Consider the following 15,787-nt stretch of genomic DNA (forward strand, 5'->3'; position numbering starts at 1 on the left):
GCAAGGCATGGGGCTGTCTGTGCCTCAGTATTCTTATCTGCCAAATGGGAATAATAGTATCTCCCACAGGATGGTTGTGAGCTGTAAACGAGAGGGTTTGGCTAGCTCTGAGGGGCCTTGATATGGGCAAAGAAATGTGGAATAAACACCACACTTCTTTCCCAGGCCCCCTGCCAGCCTCCTCATTTGCCACTCCAGACAAACCCAGCAGGTGGAAGACTCGGGTGCCTTTTGATTACTTTTCTAGCCTCCCCTCTCTGACTGCCTTTTCTCCATCTGCAGGGAGAAGGAGCCTCCCGGGGTGGAAACACACGGAAAAGCCTCGAGGACAACGTGAGTGTGGCTGGGGAAAAGAAGGATGGGGCTGGGCCCCAGGTGGCCAGGGGGAATGGGGTGGGAGGAGGATAATGCCTTGTTTTGTGGACTTCCCTTACCCGTCTCTAGAAGGAGAGGCTGGGATTGTGGGAAGGCTGGTTTCCTTATGGACTAGGCCTCACCCTTAGCTGTGGCCTCTGTCTAAGCGGGATCCGGAGCTCATTCCTCTATGGCTGCGCCAGGCCTTGGTTCTCAGGGCAGGCAGGAGGAGAGAGGGCATGATACGGGAGCCTGGCGTGTGATAAGCGGCCATGGAAGCAAGGGGAAATGCGCAAAACCACAGCGAGGGGGACTGAGGGCTGAGGCCAAGAAGGAGCCCTGACTCTTGGGGGGTCTTAGTCCTTGGGGAGGTGGTAAAGTCTGCTTCCCTGGAGACAGCAGTCTGAGAAGATGGCGAGCTCCACTGCGTGGCTTTGATGCTGCTGGTTTAGTAGGAGGAGGCTGGGAGATGCGTCTGTTGGTCCCCCTGGGCTCCTCCTGCCTTGCATTTTGGGGAGAGGAGAAGGGGCAGATGGCTGAAATGGAAGGACCACAGAAGGGCACATGCCTTGAGACCTGTTTGGGGTTGGGCTTGTCTCCACACCCCAGAGGCAGACCCCCAGCACAGTGGGACTTTCTCCTTTCTTCCGTACCCCTCTCTGACAGTGCCCCTGTGCTGGCCCCTCCATCCTCACCCGCCCTGGGCTGCAGAGGAACAGGGAGTGGTTTTGGTGGTTGGCACAGGGGTAGACGTTGATGGCACGAGGCCCTATCATCTGACAGCTGCCTGATCCACGGCGGGGAGGGCCCTGGAGGGAGTGCGGGGGGAGCAGGAGGGGCAGCTCGTGTAGGCAGCCTGACTCCTGCGGTGAGCCCACTGCCACTGCCACATTGCCCTGGGGCAGCCCTGCACGTCCAGCCCTGCAAAGCGGCAGCGTCCCTAGGGCTGCCTGGGGCCCCTCCAGGAGGATCGGGGAGCATGCCTCTCAAATTAGTGGGGAAGGCTCTGCTCAAGGTATGCGTGACTTCCTCTGGGCATGGGTACTCATACTGGGGAGAGGCCCTTGTCCAGGTTTGTGATGTTTCTGGTGCTGAGATGCAGGGGGAACCTAATTTTTTTTTTTTGTTTACCTACTACCAAGGATGTACTAGCTCGATGTACTCAAAATGCATCATACGTGCTCAATAAATGTGAGCCGTTCTTATTACTGTTATTTTGACTAAAGACCAGGAGCTGTGTTTTGAGAGCCTCATGACACCCCTGTATGGCAGAGGCTATAAGTCCACGTTATAGGTGAGGAAACAGGCTTGGCATTGCTGAATGACTTGTTGAACACCACTCCATCTCTTCCTGGGACTGCTGCCCTAACCTTCAGCGAGGGCACAAGGTGATGGTGTGTGAACCAGGCCTTCTAACCAATGGTCTGGGCACACTCAGGAGCCAAATCCTGGAGCTGCTGTCCCCACATCCCCAGCCTGGGCCATCAGATGGATCCCGTCAACTACAGCTACAGGAAGAGAGAGTGAAGTCAGACATCAAGAAGAACTTTTGACTGCAAGAGTGTGCATGACCTTGGTCTGCGCACCTAGGGACGAAAGAGGTGGCTGTTTAGTTGTGACTAAGGCTCTTCTGCATTTTTTTAGAAGAAAGTGTTGGTGATCTGGGATGAATGTGTCGGTGTGTGCCTGTGTGTCAGGGTGGGTAAGAGTGCAGTCTTATCTGGATATGGGAGGAGGGACAAGATGAGCTTTGGAAAGGTAAGCAAATGAGCAGCTTCCAGAACGGCCTGTGGACTGCAAAGGAGGAGAGAAAACCTAGTTTTTCAGGCTCTTGTCACCTGTCTCAGGTTGGGTTGACCCCAGGGTCATTGAAGCAGTCCCTGCCCAGCCAGGGGACTCTCCTGCTGTCCACTCTGGGGGAGGAGGACCTGGGTCTGCTGTTGCAATAATGTGCCTGTTTGTCGAGCTGCCTTGCTGTCTCTGGCCCACGGCCCAGGACTCGCAGGCAGGAATGACTGTTTTCCTCCTGGTGAGTTGGTGTGTAGTGGAGTGTGTGGACAGTCGTACTTTGTGTCGTACTTTGTTTTGGAAAAATCCAGGCTAGTGGGCAGGAAGGAGAGGGGAAGGGGTGTGGCTGGGGGGTGCTATGTGGGGGTTGGCTGCAGCCCCCAGAGGAGATGTAGGAATGGGGCTGGGCCTCTGACATCGGTCGGTCACCAATCTCTGGCTGTCTGAAGAGGCCCCTGGTGTTCACTTACCGACCCTCCTCCCAACTGTGCCCCTCTGGGGACCTGGGTTCAGGAAACAGCTTTTCTTTTGGTCCTGAGCTGTTATGTTTGGTCTGTGAACCTCAAAGGAAGGCAGGGCTCTTCCCACAGATTCATTGCTTCAAACCAACCCCACCCAAGGCTGGGGGTTCCTGCTTCTTGCCTAATGGCAGGGAAGAAGGCAGCAGAACACAGAACCTGGGGTCATAGACCTTGCGCCATCCAGTAGTGTCTGAGTGGTGATCAGCTCTTGCCTGCATTGAGGACCAAAAAGAGTTGACTAAATCTGCAGCAGGAAGAATGAGGGTTAGATACCAGGAGGAACTTCCTGACAGTGAGAACAGTAAGACATTGTTTTGGGAGGCTGTGGAATCTCCTTTCATGGTGCCCTTTCAGCAAAGGAAGGGCTGTGTTTTGGAGTGAGGATAGGGGAGAGTTCTGTTTGGTGTTTAGAGAGTTGGAGGAAAAGTTCTATATTAGATCTATGTCTTGAGAGGAACTAGGAAGAAGTTCAAAGCCATGTGGGTAAAGCGCTTTGTGATCTCCAGAGAGGAAAGAATAGGTTAACAGGCAGGCAGAGAGCTTATTTTTCTTTTTTAAACAAAGTTTGTAAGGTCCTGTAGTCATTTCCCTAGGGGCTCTCTGTGGAGCAGGCAGAAGATGATGTGGGCATTGTGCTGTGCCCGTTTTACAGATGGGTAAATGAACCTCTACTCCTCACACTGGGTCTGTTGATGAGTATCATTTTCCATAGAATAGAAGCTCTCTGAGGTCAGGACTTTACTTCCTTTGTCCTCTGGTGTCTAGAACATGGCCAGGCACACAGCTGGTGGCACTCGGTGAATGTTTGCTGAATGAGAGAATAAGCATGAAGACTGGAGGCCCAGGGATGACCGGATGCCTTGACTTACTCCCACTCTACTTGTAAAAAGCCTACGTGATGAGGCATGCTTCCAAAGGCACCCATCTCTAGCCTCGGGTGAGGTCACCTGTGTTTTTGGAGCAGTAGGGTGTGTTTGCTGACACGCCCCCTGCCCCCCCCCCCGGCCCCAGCCCACTTGTTGTTCTCTGAGTTCTGTCTGTCGGTGTGCACCAACACTCAGACGTGTCACCGTTCATGTCTGGTCTCTGCCAGCAATGGTCACGTGCCCCCAAACTTTGCAGAAAACAGGAAGCCCCATCAGTGAGAGGGCAGCCCAGTGATTCATCAAGGGATGACAGTCCCAGATGTTCGTCCCGCATCCTCTGCAGTGGGGTCACTGTCCAGGGCGGCTTCCTCCCCATGCCTCCCCTCCCCGACCCGCCCGGTGAAGCAGAGCGGACTTGGACTTTGCCTTATCACCTCTGGAGGCAGCCTGGCCAGACTCTGTTTGGGCCAAGTTTTTATTTATCTTCGCTGGCTTTTTTGGGGTGGGGAGGCTGAGGAATGTGGAGTGTTGTAATGTTTGGAAGAGGGCGGTGGGGAAACGGGAGCCAGGTCTCCTGCCCTGGTCGTCCTGCTTACCCCTGCACCTTCGCAGGCTCCCAGCTCCCTTGGTTCCCCAGTTCCCCCTGCCAAGCCCTTCTCAATATGGTCCATTGTCTTTCTCCAGCTCCCTGGGTCTGGTCCTATGCTCCCGGCCACACCTCACGCCTTGGCTACCGTTGTGGCTTCCAGTTGTTCAAAGCAGCTGTGGTGGCTTCCTCCAAAAGTGGCTACGGATCAGCAACAGATGAAACCCGAGGGGCTATTTACAGCAGGGTGGCCCTGGGGCCTGGAGTAGGGCCTCGGGCCTGGGGAGAGTCAGGGACTCCTCATTAGTGACCAGTGGGATGGAGACGGATGAGGTGTTGGGTTTCTGTGTTCTTCTGGGAGGGTAGTTTTGGAACAGCCTGGTTTGGGTCTTGAAAACCAAACACAATCACTCCTTGATTCCCTCCACCCCAGCTGCACCCCTCTCTAATCCCCCCACCCCTCCCCAAGCCTGACTCATGCAAATTGGAGTCCTTAGGGCCAGAAGAGCTGTGAGACTAAGAAACTTCCCCCATAGCCCCACTTGGCTCTTCCCTTCTTCACTGCTGCGGGGCTGCTCAGTGCTCCGAGGCATCTGGGACAAATGGGACAGAGTGGACTCTGGACAGAGCCTTCTCTCAGATGGCTGGATGGAGGACCCCCCTCTTAGCAGAGCTGCTCTAACTTGGGGCTCAGCTGCGAACTGGGCCTTGGAGTCCACCTATCCTGCCTGTTAGGTCCTGCAGGGCCAGGAGAGGGCTGCAGAGGCTCCTCTTCTTAGAGACCCTCAAGCCCCAGGTTGGAGTGCGAATCCTGCCTGCCCATCAACTTCCCAGGGACTTGAGGGTGAGTTATTCTGTGCCTCAGTCTCTTCCTTTCTTGTAAGATTGTGGTCCTGCCTCCTCCAAGAAGAGGCTGCAGGAAAAGACCATTTTCTGAGAGGCATATAGGTGTTTGGAAGGTGTCGATGGGCTCAGGAGGTCTGAGAATCTAGAAGCTGGGCATCCTTATTCTGTGTCCTATGAGGTGGCTGGAAGGATCGGTGGCTGCTGGGGGTAGAGGCGATGTAGGGTGTAGATTCTCTATACAGGTGAATGTTTGGTTGTAACTACCCTTTTCATTTTTCTTGATACAAAAGTAACAACAAAAACAACAGGTGTAATCTGGAGAATGCCAGGCTTGATGTGCAGTGCCTTATATGCAGAACTCCTTTGGAGCCTTCCTGCCAGCCTGAAAGTTATCCCAATTTACATGTGACGTTACAAGAGGCCCAGAGGGGTTAAGGAACTGGCAAGGCTGCCCGGCAAGATGCTGGAACCCAAACTCTGTGGTCTGTAGGCCTCCCACCCTGGCTCTCACACCCGCCATGCCATCCTGCTGCCCCAGGATGTTTTGGGTCCATTTGCTTAAATTTATACCCCTCAACAGCTGTGAAAATGGGAGTGGGTGAGACGGCCACTGTTTGCCCACAGGCGCTGGGCAGTGGGCCCTCAGGAGCATGGCTCACTGCCTGAGACCTCGTCTTGGTTCCTGCATGACCAACCTGGTTGTTCTGGTCTCTGAACTAGATTGAATGACTCGATGTTACTGCTTTCAAGCAGAGAAGTGTGGAGTGACGATGGCAGGACAGAGGGGCGCCATCACTCCCGTCCCTCCTGTTTCTTTCATAGTGGTGGTCGTATTCTCTTCTTGGGGTTTGTCTTGTGTTGGTGAGTGAATCAAGGTGAAATGTGTTTCCATTGATTCAGTAACTGTCGAGTGTGCTCTCAGTGAGGATGGCACCGGCCTGGTGGGGTGTACTCCTTAGCATTCAGGATTTCTTCCTTTTGTTTCTCTGGGGCTGGCACACGGGCAGGCACCCTCATGTGGAATAGGTGTTGATGGCTTTGGCTTCGGGCAGGCTGTGTTTTTGCAAGGGTTAAGGTGGCAGGGCTGGAATGTTGGCAGAGAAAGGAGAAGAGGATCATGTTTGCTCCCGTGGACAGTTCTCTGGTGCGCCCCTCCCGCCATCCTGCCCACCCCTGCATAATGCTGCTTCTCTTCTCTCCTTCCCAGGGCTCCACCAGGGTCACCCCGAGCATCCAGCCCCTTCTCCAACCCATCAGGTATGTCTGGCCCACGGGGGCAGGGGGTGGGGGTGCAAGCAGGGGTGTCACTGTGGGTGCTCCTGTCAAGTCTTGCCTCTGGGTTCCCCAGACTACAGCCATAAAGCCACGGGTGGGGAGTGTGGGCAAACGTGAAAGGCACAGGAGAGGATGCGTGCAGATGCCCTTGGCAACAGCTGTATTTTGAGCTCTTAGCCAGCCCTTGAGCTGAGTCTTTATTTACCTGCATGAGCTCATCTAGTCCTTGCAACAACCCTGCAAGGTACGTATTTTATTCCCTTTGATAGATGCTGTGTTTCTATGAGATGAGGTGACTTGTAAAGGTCACAGCCACCAAGAGGTAGCACTTGGATCTGTGTTTAGGGCTGGTGGGTATCGAGGCCTGTGCTGGATCTCTTTCTCTCTGCAGACAGGGGGTTCTGACCGGGCAGAGTCATTTATGAAAGGAAAGTTCCCATCTGGCTGGGCTGGCAGGGGCCGGGGGAAGGGGATGCACAGTGGACTTTGTGCCTTGGCGACCCGGAGAGTTTGTTTTGCCCCCTCCCTCTCTGCCTCACCTTCACCCACTGAGGCTCCTGAGACAATTGTAAATGCCAGCCCTGGGATAGATTGAAGCCTCTGGCAGTTTCTGGCCCAGCTGCTCACTGTCCAGACTGGAGTTGGCTCCTTAGAGGATCCCCTTGTTCTTTTAGACCTGGGCAGGTGGATGCAGAGTGTGATGCCGAGCCTGTCCAGTTGGTGACACTGTTCTGCCTTTGCATCCTTCCCAGGATCCAGCCTGTGGACAGGGGTGGGTCGGCACCCAGGATGGTCCATGTCTGAGTCCTGGCCCTCACTAGCACCGCCTCTCTGGCTCCCCCTCCTGTGCTGAGGGAGAGGCCGAAATCACAGAAGCTCTAGTTTCCTCCTTGAAGCCAAGACAGAGAAGGGTTTTGGAGGGTGGGAAGGAGGGATGCTGCAGGTTAGCTGAGGCTCCCTGCCCTCACACCCACTTGCTTGCAGGTATGTGCGCGTGTGGCTTCTTGTCCCAGACTGGTTACCGCCTTCTGGGACAAGGTGGTGACCTTGGGTAGGCAGATGGCTTGAACTGTCCTTAGGTAGGCAGATGGCTTGAAGTAGGATCTTCACCCCCACAGCTGCAATGAGAAGCTTTCCGCAGGGACAAGAAGTGGCCGGGACTCAGAGTCAAACTCTCCTTACCTCTGGCTGCTGGCCCCTGATCCCAGTGAGGCCCCTGACATTCCACCAGAGAGGTCCTGCCATGCCTTGCCCCTGATCCCAGTGAGGCCCCTGACATTCCACTGGAGAGGTCCTGCCGTGCCTTGCCCCGATCCCAGTGAGGCCCCTGACATCCCACCAGAGAGGTCCTGCCATGCCTTGCCCCTGATCCCAGTGAGGCCCCTGACATTCCACTGGAGAGGTCCTGCCGTGCCTTGCCCCGATCCCAGTGAGGCCCCTGACATCCCACCAGAGAGGTCCTGCCGTGCCTTGCCCCGATCCCAGTGAGGCCCCTGACATCCCACCAGAGAGGTCCTGCCATGCCTGGCCCTTGGCTGCCCCATCTCCACGCCCCACCTGGAGCTCTGGATTTTTCATGGCTCCTATGCGTCTGGGGACTTGTTATCTCTAGTACCAGAGAGCCCTCATCACTTTTTTTTTTTTTTTGAGTCAAAGTCTTGCTCTGTTGCCCAGGCTGGAGTGCAGTGGCATGATCTCGGCTCACTGCAACCTCTGCCTCCCAGGTTCAAGTGATCCTCCTGCCTCAGCCCCTCTAGTTGCTGGAATTACAGGTACACACCACCATGCCAGGCTAATTTTTGTATTTTTAGTAGAGACAGGGTTTCACCATGTTGTCCAGGCTGGTCTTGAACTCCTGACCTCAGGTGATCCACCCACCTCAGCCTCCCAAAGTGCTGGGATTAGAGGCACGAGCCACTGTGCCCGGCCTCTCATCACTTTTAAATACCCCGGTGGTATTCCTCCTGCTGCCCTCCACTCTCCACTTTATCCTGCTGTGGTGAAAGGTTTGCAGAAAGAAATGTGAGTGCTGCCTGCATTCGATAGAGGGGAAGCGAGTCATTAGGAGGTTGGTGATGGGGTAAGAAGCTGGAGGGATTGGGGAAGTGCTTCTAGAAGCTAGAGGTGGGCTTCCCCAGTGGGCATCCTGGACCCTTCCCCTGGAAGAAAAGTTGAGAGAGATGTAAAGATGTGAGCCTTTCCCTTCCTCACCCACTGCCCAGTGGAGAGGGGTGGCCAGCCTGGGGGACTCCCTACCTCTCCGGGAGATGTGTGGTGCTGGCGGCTGCCTGCCACTACAGCAGCAAGGGCTCAGTGCCCTCTTGTTTCCTGGGCCCTTAGAAATCAGGGAGGCCGCTGCTGCCAAGAATCAGCTCTGGCAGGCAATGGGAGCTGCCAGAGGTAGGTAGAAGGCCAAAGAACAAAGGGCAGGAGTCAGCCTGCCTCCAGGAGGGCTGGAATGTGTGCTGTGGTCTGGCTCACCTGGAACCGAGGTGAACGTGTCACCTGAGCTTCCCCTTCCCCTGAGAGGCCTCCTGCCCACTCCACAGCTCCATGGCTCAAGAGCGAGGGGCGGGCAGTGGAAGGCTCCTTTCCAGGGCTGGAAAGCACCCAGCGCAGTCTCTCCTTCCTCTTCCAGAGTGGTCTGGGCTCTTCTGGAGACTTCTGCCTGGCCAGGCAGCCACAGTGTGTTGGGAGTCAGAGCTCCTGGGTTCCTCGGCCAGTCTGGCCCTGACTCTGAGCTCTGGAGTTACAGGTTGAAGGCAGTGCCCAAAGAACTGATGGGAACCAGAATTGGTGTCGTCACAGTTTGGTTCTGAAATGACGTGAGGTCTTTGCCAGCCCTCCCCAGCTTGTTCTCACTGGGACGCCCATGCAGCCCACACTGGCCTTGCCAGAGGAAGCTCTGATCTTGGCCTTGGGTCAAAGAGCAGCTAAGCACCCTGGGCTGCATATGGGGGTCACATAGGGTGTGTATGGGGTGCAGCTATCTGGGGCCTTCCCTGTGGGCTGGATTTTGATCTGGGCCTTCCGCTGCCTGCTGTCTCCCTAGAAACATGAGTGTGAGCCGGACCATGGAGGACAGCTGTGAGCTGGACCTGGTGTACGTCACAGAGAGGATTATTGCTGTCTCCTTCCCCAGCACAGCCAATGAGGAGAACTTCCGGAGCAACCTCCGCGAGGTGGCCCGGATGCTCAAGTCCAAACATGGAGGCAACTACCTGGTGAGGATGGGGCCTCGTGCCCGTTGTCCAGTGCCCTCTGTGCTTCCCTCTACTCGCCACCTCTTCGTGGCTGGTATCCCTGCCACCAGCCCCTGTGCCAGCACATCCTCTTCCCTTTGTTTATCTGCCCTTTCCCCCAGGCAGCTCTTGTGCCTGAGTCTTCAGTCACTCTCCAGCCCAGCTCTACGCTAAGGAGTGTGCTGCAGCTGGAATGCAGCATCTGGAACTCTGTGTGTGCATGTGTGTGCTGGCCAGGAGAAGAGAGTAACAGTAAGAGTTCAGGTTACCAAGCGCTTGCTGCTAGCCAGGCCCTGTTCCAACTGCTTTCCACACACTTAACCTTTGCAGCAGCCCTAGCAAGCAGGTACTTGCTGGAGCACAGAGAGGTGGGTCTATTTGCCTAAGGTTGCAGGGTCCAAAAGTGGCAGAGCTGGCATAGGGTCAGTGCCTCTGAGAAGTCTGAGGGCCGAGTCTTGGCAACATGCATCTTAAAGGACCCTGGGTCGCTGGTACCTGGCTTGGCCTGGCCCAGAGAAGTTACCTGACACATAGGAGAGAGGTGCTGGCGGTGGTCTCCACTAACACAGAAAGGTGGATCCGTCCTTGGCTCCAGAGGAGGGCTCAGGTCCATTCTACAGGGAGGTGCCTAGGGACTGGACCCATGGATCTGATCTGTACGACTTCAGGTGGCTGCCTCTGCGGTGTTTGAGGTGGGAAGTAGGAGGCTGCCTTCATTTCCCAGGAGCCGGTGTAACAAATGAAGCAGCCCTTTCTATCCACGTTTCACCTCTGTGGATTCAACCTACCATGGGTTGAAAATATTCAGAATAAACTCCAACAGTAAATAATGATAAAAAAAAAATACAGCAGAACAACCAGTTGCATAGTGTTTATATTGTGTTAGGTATCACAAGTAACCTAGAGGTGATTTAAAGTCTACAGAAGGATATGCATAAGTTACATGCAAATAGTACACTATTTTAAATAAGAGGCCTGAGCATCCATGGATTTGGGTATCCACTATCCATGGTGGGGTGGAGAGGTCCTAGACCCAAATCCCTCATAGACACCGAGGGATGACTGTACCTCAAAGTCGGTGTCTCAAAATAACAGAAATTTATTCTCTCAGAGTTCTGGAGGCTGGAATTCTGAAATCAAGGTGTTGGTGGGACCATGTTCCCTCTGAATCCCGTGGGGGAGAATCCCTTCTTGCCTATTTCTAGCTTTTGGTGGCATTCCTTGGCTTGTAGACCATCACTCCAGTCTCTACCTCCATCTCCACATGGCCTTCTTCCTTGTCTCCCTCTGTGTCTTCTCTTCCTACAGCGTCATCAGTGATGGGATTTAGGGTCCACTCTAGATCCAGGCTGATCTCATATTGAGATCCTTAACTACTTATGTTGGCAAAAGCACTATTTCCAAATAAGGTTGCATTCCGAAGTTCTGGGCGGACATGACTGACATTTTGAGGATACTATTCAACCACTATAGAGATCCATCTGTTAGCTGCATGGGGGCATCATTAAGAGTCTGGCTTTAAACATCAGAAAGTCTTGGGTTCAAATTCTGGCTCTGCTTTTACTAACTATGTGATCTTGGCTGTTTAGCCTCACTAAGCCCTAGCTTCTGCATCTGTAAAGTGGGTCTAAGATCTACCTCTTTTGGGTGTTGAGAGAATTAAGCCAGCTGTTAGATGTAAAGTCCTTAACACAGGCTGGCAGGTAGTGGATGTTCATTGAGTGATGGCCATCATAACATAATAAAGTATATTCCTTTACAGAGTGCAAGAGTGGGTGAAAATCCATCTAAGATCCTTTCTGATTTCAGGAGTCCAGGGTTCTGTGGGACTTGGTGCCCTTCTACCCCCTCTTTATCCTGCCTATTCCAGACTGGGCTGCCCACTTTCCTCCCCAGGAGACAACACAGTGGCCTTTGAGTTTCCCAGGCAGTGGGGTGGAGGTAGAGGCAGGAATTCCAGAGACTGGGGAATTCCATGGGGTGTGGTCAGGCACTGCAGGGCATGTGCTGGGAGAGGCATGTCAAGGGGCTGATTGGGCCCACCCAGGATGGTTTGCCCCTCTGATGGAGGATGTCTGGTGACAGAGAAGTTGCAACCTCATGGGATGAGGTTCTAAAGTCAATGTGTGATGTGGAAACCAGAGATTGCCAGCTCATTATCATCTCATACCACTGGATCCCCGTTCAGTGTGGCGAGAGGCACGTGGGACCAGAGACCAGTTCCATCCCTTATTGTCTTCCATTCAGGACATCCGCTCACAAGCGATGTGGCTGAGTGTCCTCATCTCTCTCTCTCCCTCTTCATCCCAAAGACCTACAGTTGAGTTCCTCTTGGTGGCAGCGTGTCTGCCAGGACTCAAGTGCACGTTCACATATGGGTAGAATTCCTATCGGGGAGAGAGCGAGAGCAGGCACAGGAGGTCCAGGGGGCTCATGGCTGGTTCATGGCCAGGACTCTTGCTGTGGGAGGACTTCAGCACTCTGCTGGGTGCTGTCGTGGGCTCTTTAGAGGAAGCTGGCGATGATGCCACCATCCTTCCTGGGACCAGCGGGCTTCCTTGCCATGGTTCTCTCCCCTTGCCACCCTCCTCACCCTCACCTCCTCATGCTGTCTTCCTTTCTCTCCTTCTAGCTGTTCAACCTCTCTGAGCGAAGACCTGACATCACGAAGCTTCACGCCAAGGTAAGCCAGGGGCTGTTTTGGGTGGGGATGGAGAAGGAGGACAGATGGACTCCCTCCCCGGGGTTCCCACATAAGAATCTTGGGGAAAATGCTGTGACAGTTTGAAAAGCCTATTCAGAGTGCCATCTTATATCTGAAAAATGGAAAATGATCTATTTATCGTTTCCATAATGCAAATTACAGAACATAAAGCTTGGGGCAGTGACTTTCCACCCAGGTCTGCCCACCGGGGAGTACACCGAATCTCATGGGTGAGGCTGGAGTTGTGAGATGTTTAGTTTTTGGATTTAAAGCAGTGGAGTGTCACTGCTTTTGGCATTTCCACTGCTGTTTTTTTTTTTTTTTTAGCTGGAGTCTCCCTCTGTCACCCAGGCTGGAGTACAGACTCAGCTCACTGCAACCTCCCCCTCCCGGGTTCAAGCGATTCTCCTGCCTCAGCCTTCCGAGTAGCTGGGACTACAGGCGTGCGCCACCATGCCCAGCTAATTTTTGTATTTTTGGTAGAGATGAGGTTTCGCCATGTTGGCCAGACAGGTCTCAAACTCCTGGCCTCAGGTGATCCACCCATTTTGGCCTCCTAAAGTGCTGGGATTACAGGCATGAGCCACTGCACCTGGCCCTGCTGCCACTTTTTACTCTGTTTGCTCGGTGACTGCGTGTGGGCTTTGCCAGGGGTGTCTGTTCCCGGCTCTGAGTCTGGTGCCTGCTGCTGTGTGGCCCTGGGTGGGTGACAGGCTTCTCTGGGCCTCAGTGTGCCCTCTGAAAGTAGTCTGGCTGGATGAGGTGTGCTCCATGGGCCCTTGCAGAGTTCTCTTTTACTTTAAACTTGGTGAGTCTAGAAAGGTTTAGAGAGGCCTGATGCCCACTATCCAGGTCTGCCCTTTGCACCCTTAAGGCGGCTCTTGGCTGGCCTGAAAAGCAGATGGTTTGTATGTCCAGGGCCTAGAAAAGAGGCATGAACATCAGACGGCCCTTTGCTTTTTCCTCCTACAGCCTGAGCCAGGCCTCAGAGTTGTCCATGGGAGGAGAGCTTGAGAACAGTGCTTGGGGCCTCAGTACATTGCAGGTCAGTCCTATGGCAGGGACCTGGAGGTCATCAGCTCCAAGCCTTTCTTTTTTTTTTCTTTTTAACACACATATGGGGAAATTGAGGCTGGAAGAGGCCATGAAGCCTAAGGCCCCACAGTGAGTCAGTGCCAGGGCCAAGACCTGGGCCGAGGGTCCCTAGTACTGGGTCATGCATGGCCTTTGCCCATCACACCCCTGCCTCCGTGCTGGCCAGTGAACAGGGAGGAACCAAGTCCTGGCAGGAAGCAGCAGCTAAGGGCCGCCACCCAGGACTGGCACGTGGTGTGTGCGGCTCCCACTGGCTTGGTTGGCTCTACAGGGCTTTTGCCCACTTCTCACTTATGGCTTGGGCTGCAGGTACTGGAATTTGGCTGGCCCGACCTTCACACTCCAGCCCTGGAGAAGATCTGCAGCATCTGTAAGGCCATGGACACGTGGCTCAATGCAGACCCCCATAATGTCATTGTTCTTCACAACAAGGTCAGCGCTGTGGCGTGTGTGTGTGTGTGTGCGTGTGCGTGCAGGCATGTGTGTGTGTCTGAATGTGTCCTTGGATGACTATGTGTACCCGCCTGTATCTTTGGATTTTGTGAGCATGCAATGTGGGGGACATCAGCTTATGTCCACGGCAGTGGATGATGATCAGCTGTGTTTCTTCTGAGACTCAGCCCACTACCTGCTTCCCTCCCCTGGGGTCCCTTCCTCCTTATGGTCTCCCTTAAATCCACATCCCTCTCTCCAGCCCCGACTCCTTTCCACAAAGGCTTCTAGATAAGCTCTGGTGCAGCAGGACTGGCTTTGGAAATAAATGCTTTTGTGTTTTGGGGCTCTTTCAGGGAAACCGAGGCAGGATAGGAGTTGTCATAGCAGCTTACATGCACTACAGCAACATTTCTGCCAGGTAAGAGGGGCCTGGAACCTCCCATCCCCTGAACATCGACAGTGTGACCCCCCTCCTCTCATCCACCCACAGCCTTTCTGTTCGCTGGAGTGAGGACATAAGCACAGAAGGAATGAGGACAAGTGCAGGGGCCCCCAGCTCGGAGGGAGGACCTGTGGACAGAGGATGGGAGGGAGGAGAGTCCACTTCTCTATCTGGGGCTCTGGTGGGCAGCCTTGGGAGGCAGGCACTGTCATGAGCACCCCGCGCAGCCAGCTCCTCAGAGCCACTTTTCCTTGCCAAACTGTCTTCTTTTTCCCTGGGCCAGCAGGAAGGGAGTCAGAAAGAAATGTCGAATCAGAGCTGGGCTGGCAGAACAATTAGAAGTTATGTCATCCATTCCTCTGCCTCTGGACAGCAGGCCCCTCTTCCTACCTAGGTGTTTGGAACAAGAATAAAGATCATCCAGTCACTGACTCCCTTTCTGAGCCTGCTTTGCAGGGAGGCAGAGGGATTCACCCCTTTGTTTTGTTATTCATTCAACAAGGAATATGGCCGGGTGCAGTGGCTCACGCCTATAATCCTAGCACTTTGAGAGGTCGAGGCAGGCGGATCACTTGAGGTCAGGAGTTCGAGACCAGCCTGGCAAACATGTGAAACTCCATCTCTACTAAAGGGCCTGGTGGGGTGGGTGCCTATAATCCCAGCTACTTGGGAGGCTGAGGCAGGAGAATCCCTTGAACCTGGCAGGCAGAGGTTGCAGTGTGCTGAGATCGTGCCACTGTACTCTAGCCTGGGTGACAGAGGGAAACTCTGTCTCAAAAAAAGGAAAGAAAGGAAGGAAGGAAGGAAGGAGGGAGGGAAGGAAGGAAGGACCAATAAATATTGGACAGCCACTGTGCCAGGCTCTGTTCTAGGTGCTGGGAATGCAGCAGAGGGCAAAGCCAGGCCACTGCCTTCATGGGCATTAAACACGTAAACAAATGCCTTAGTAACAGCAGGTGATCATTATCATGAAAGAATAAAGGGGCTCGAGAAGGGCAGTGGCGAGGCAGGCACGTGGTCAGAGAAGGCCTCTTGACAAGGCAACACTGGAGCAGAGACCTGAGTGACCAGGGTGGGAAGGGCTGAGTCATGTCAAGCCTGCGGGATGAGCCCTGCACACTGAGAGAAGAGGAAGGATGGGAATGCGAGGGGCTAGGGTGTTTGAAGATGAGCAAGTGGGGCAAGAGGAAGAGGAAGGGCAGCTGGGAGATGGCAGAGCCATGGGGCCTCGTGGCCTCACTGAGGACTTTGGAGTTTGCTCTAAGGGTGACAGGAAGTCACTGGAGCCTTATGATCTTTTCATTTCAAAGCAATTTCTCTGAGTGCTCTGTGAGGATGGGTAGAATATTCTGTGGAGGGCCTGCTGTAGTTTCAGGACTTTGAGCAACCCAAGCCAGTCTCATCTTTGCTTAATGATATGCAAAGATGAGGCTGCACCCCTACTGCACTCCTGTATCCCTACTGTGCGCCATGTGTGCCAAGCTCTTTATGGATATTCCCTCGCTTCATCTCCATAGTCACTTTTGAGGAAGGGGGCAATTCTCACCCTCATTTGATGGGTGAGGAGAATGAAGTTCAGAGAGATTCAGGAAGTTGTACCAGGACATGGGGCTCATAAGTGGTAGTCCTGAGA

At 54.0% G+C, this 15,787-nt stretch overlaps 1 protein-coding gene across 7 annotated transcripts in view; it reads left to right on the plus strand.

Moving 5' to 3' along the window:
- TNS1 (tensin 1) overlaps positions 1-15,787 on the plus strand; it is a 205,944-nt gene that overhangs the window by 100,354 nt on the left and 89,803 nt on the right. For all 7 annotated transcript variants that reach the window (XM_012446022.3, XM_012446027.3, XM_012446026.3 and 4 more), the window contains 6 exons: positions 283-333; positions 6,169-6,218; positions 9,289-9,460; positions 12,111-12,161; positions 13,587-13,709; positions 14,066-14,130. In XM_012446022.3, the coding sequence (XP_012301445.2) occupies positions 283-333; positions 6,169-6,218; positions 9,289-9,460; positions 12,111-12,161; positions 13,587-13,709; positions 14,066-14,130 (512 nt within the window). The remainder of the gene's footprint in view (positions 1-282; positions 334-6,168; positions 6,219-9,288; positions 9,461-12,110; positions 12,162-13,586; positions 13,710-14,065; positions 14,131-15,787) is intronic.

This window comes from Aotus nancymaae, unplaced genomic scaffold (genome assembly GCF_030222135.1).
Source record: "Aotus nancymaae isolate 86718 unplaced genomic scaffold, 86718_ANA_hifiasm-v0.15.2.pri h1tg000008l, whole genome shotgun sequence".
Classification (NCBI taxonomy): Eukaryota; Metazoa; Chordata; class Mammalia; order Primates; family Aotidae; genus Aotus; species Aotus nancymaae.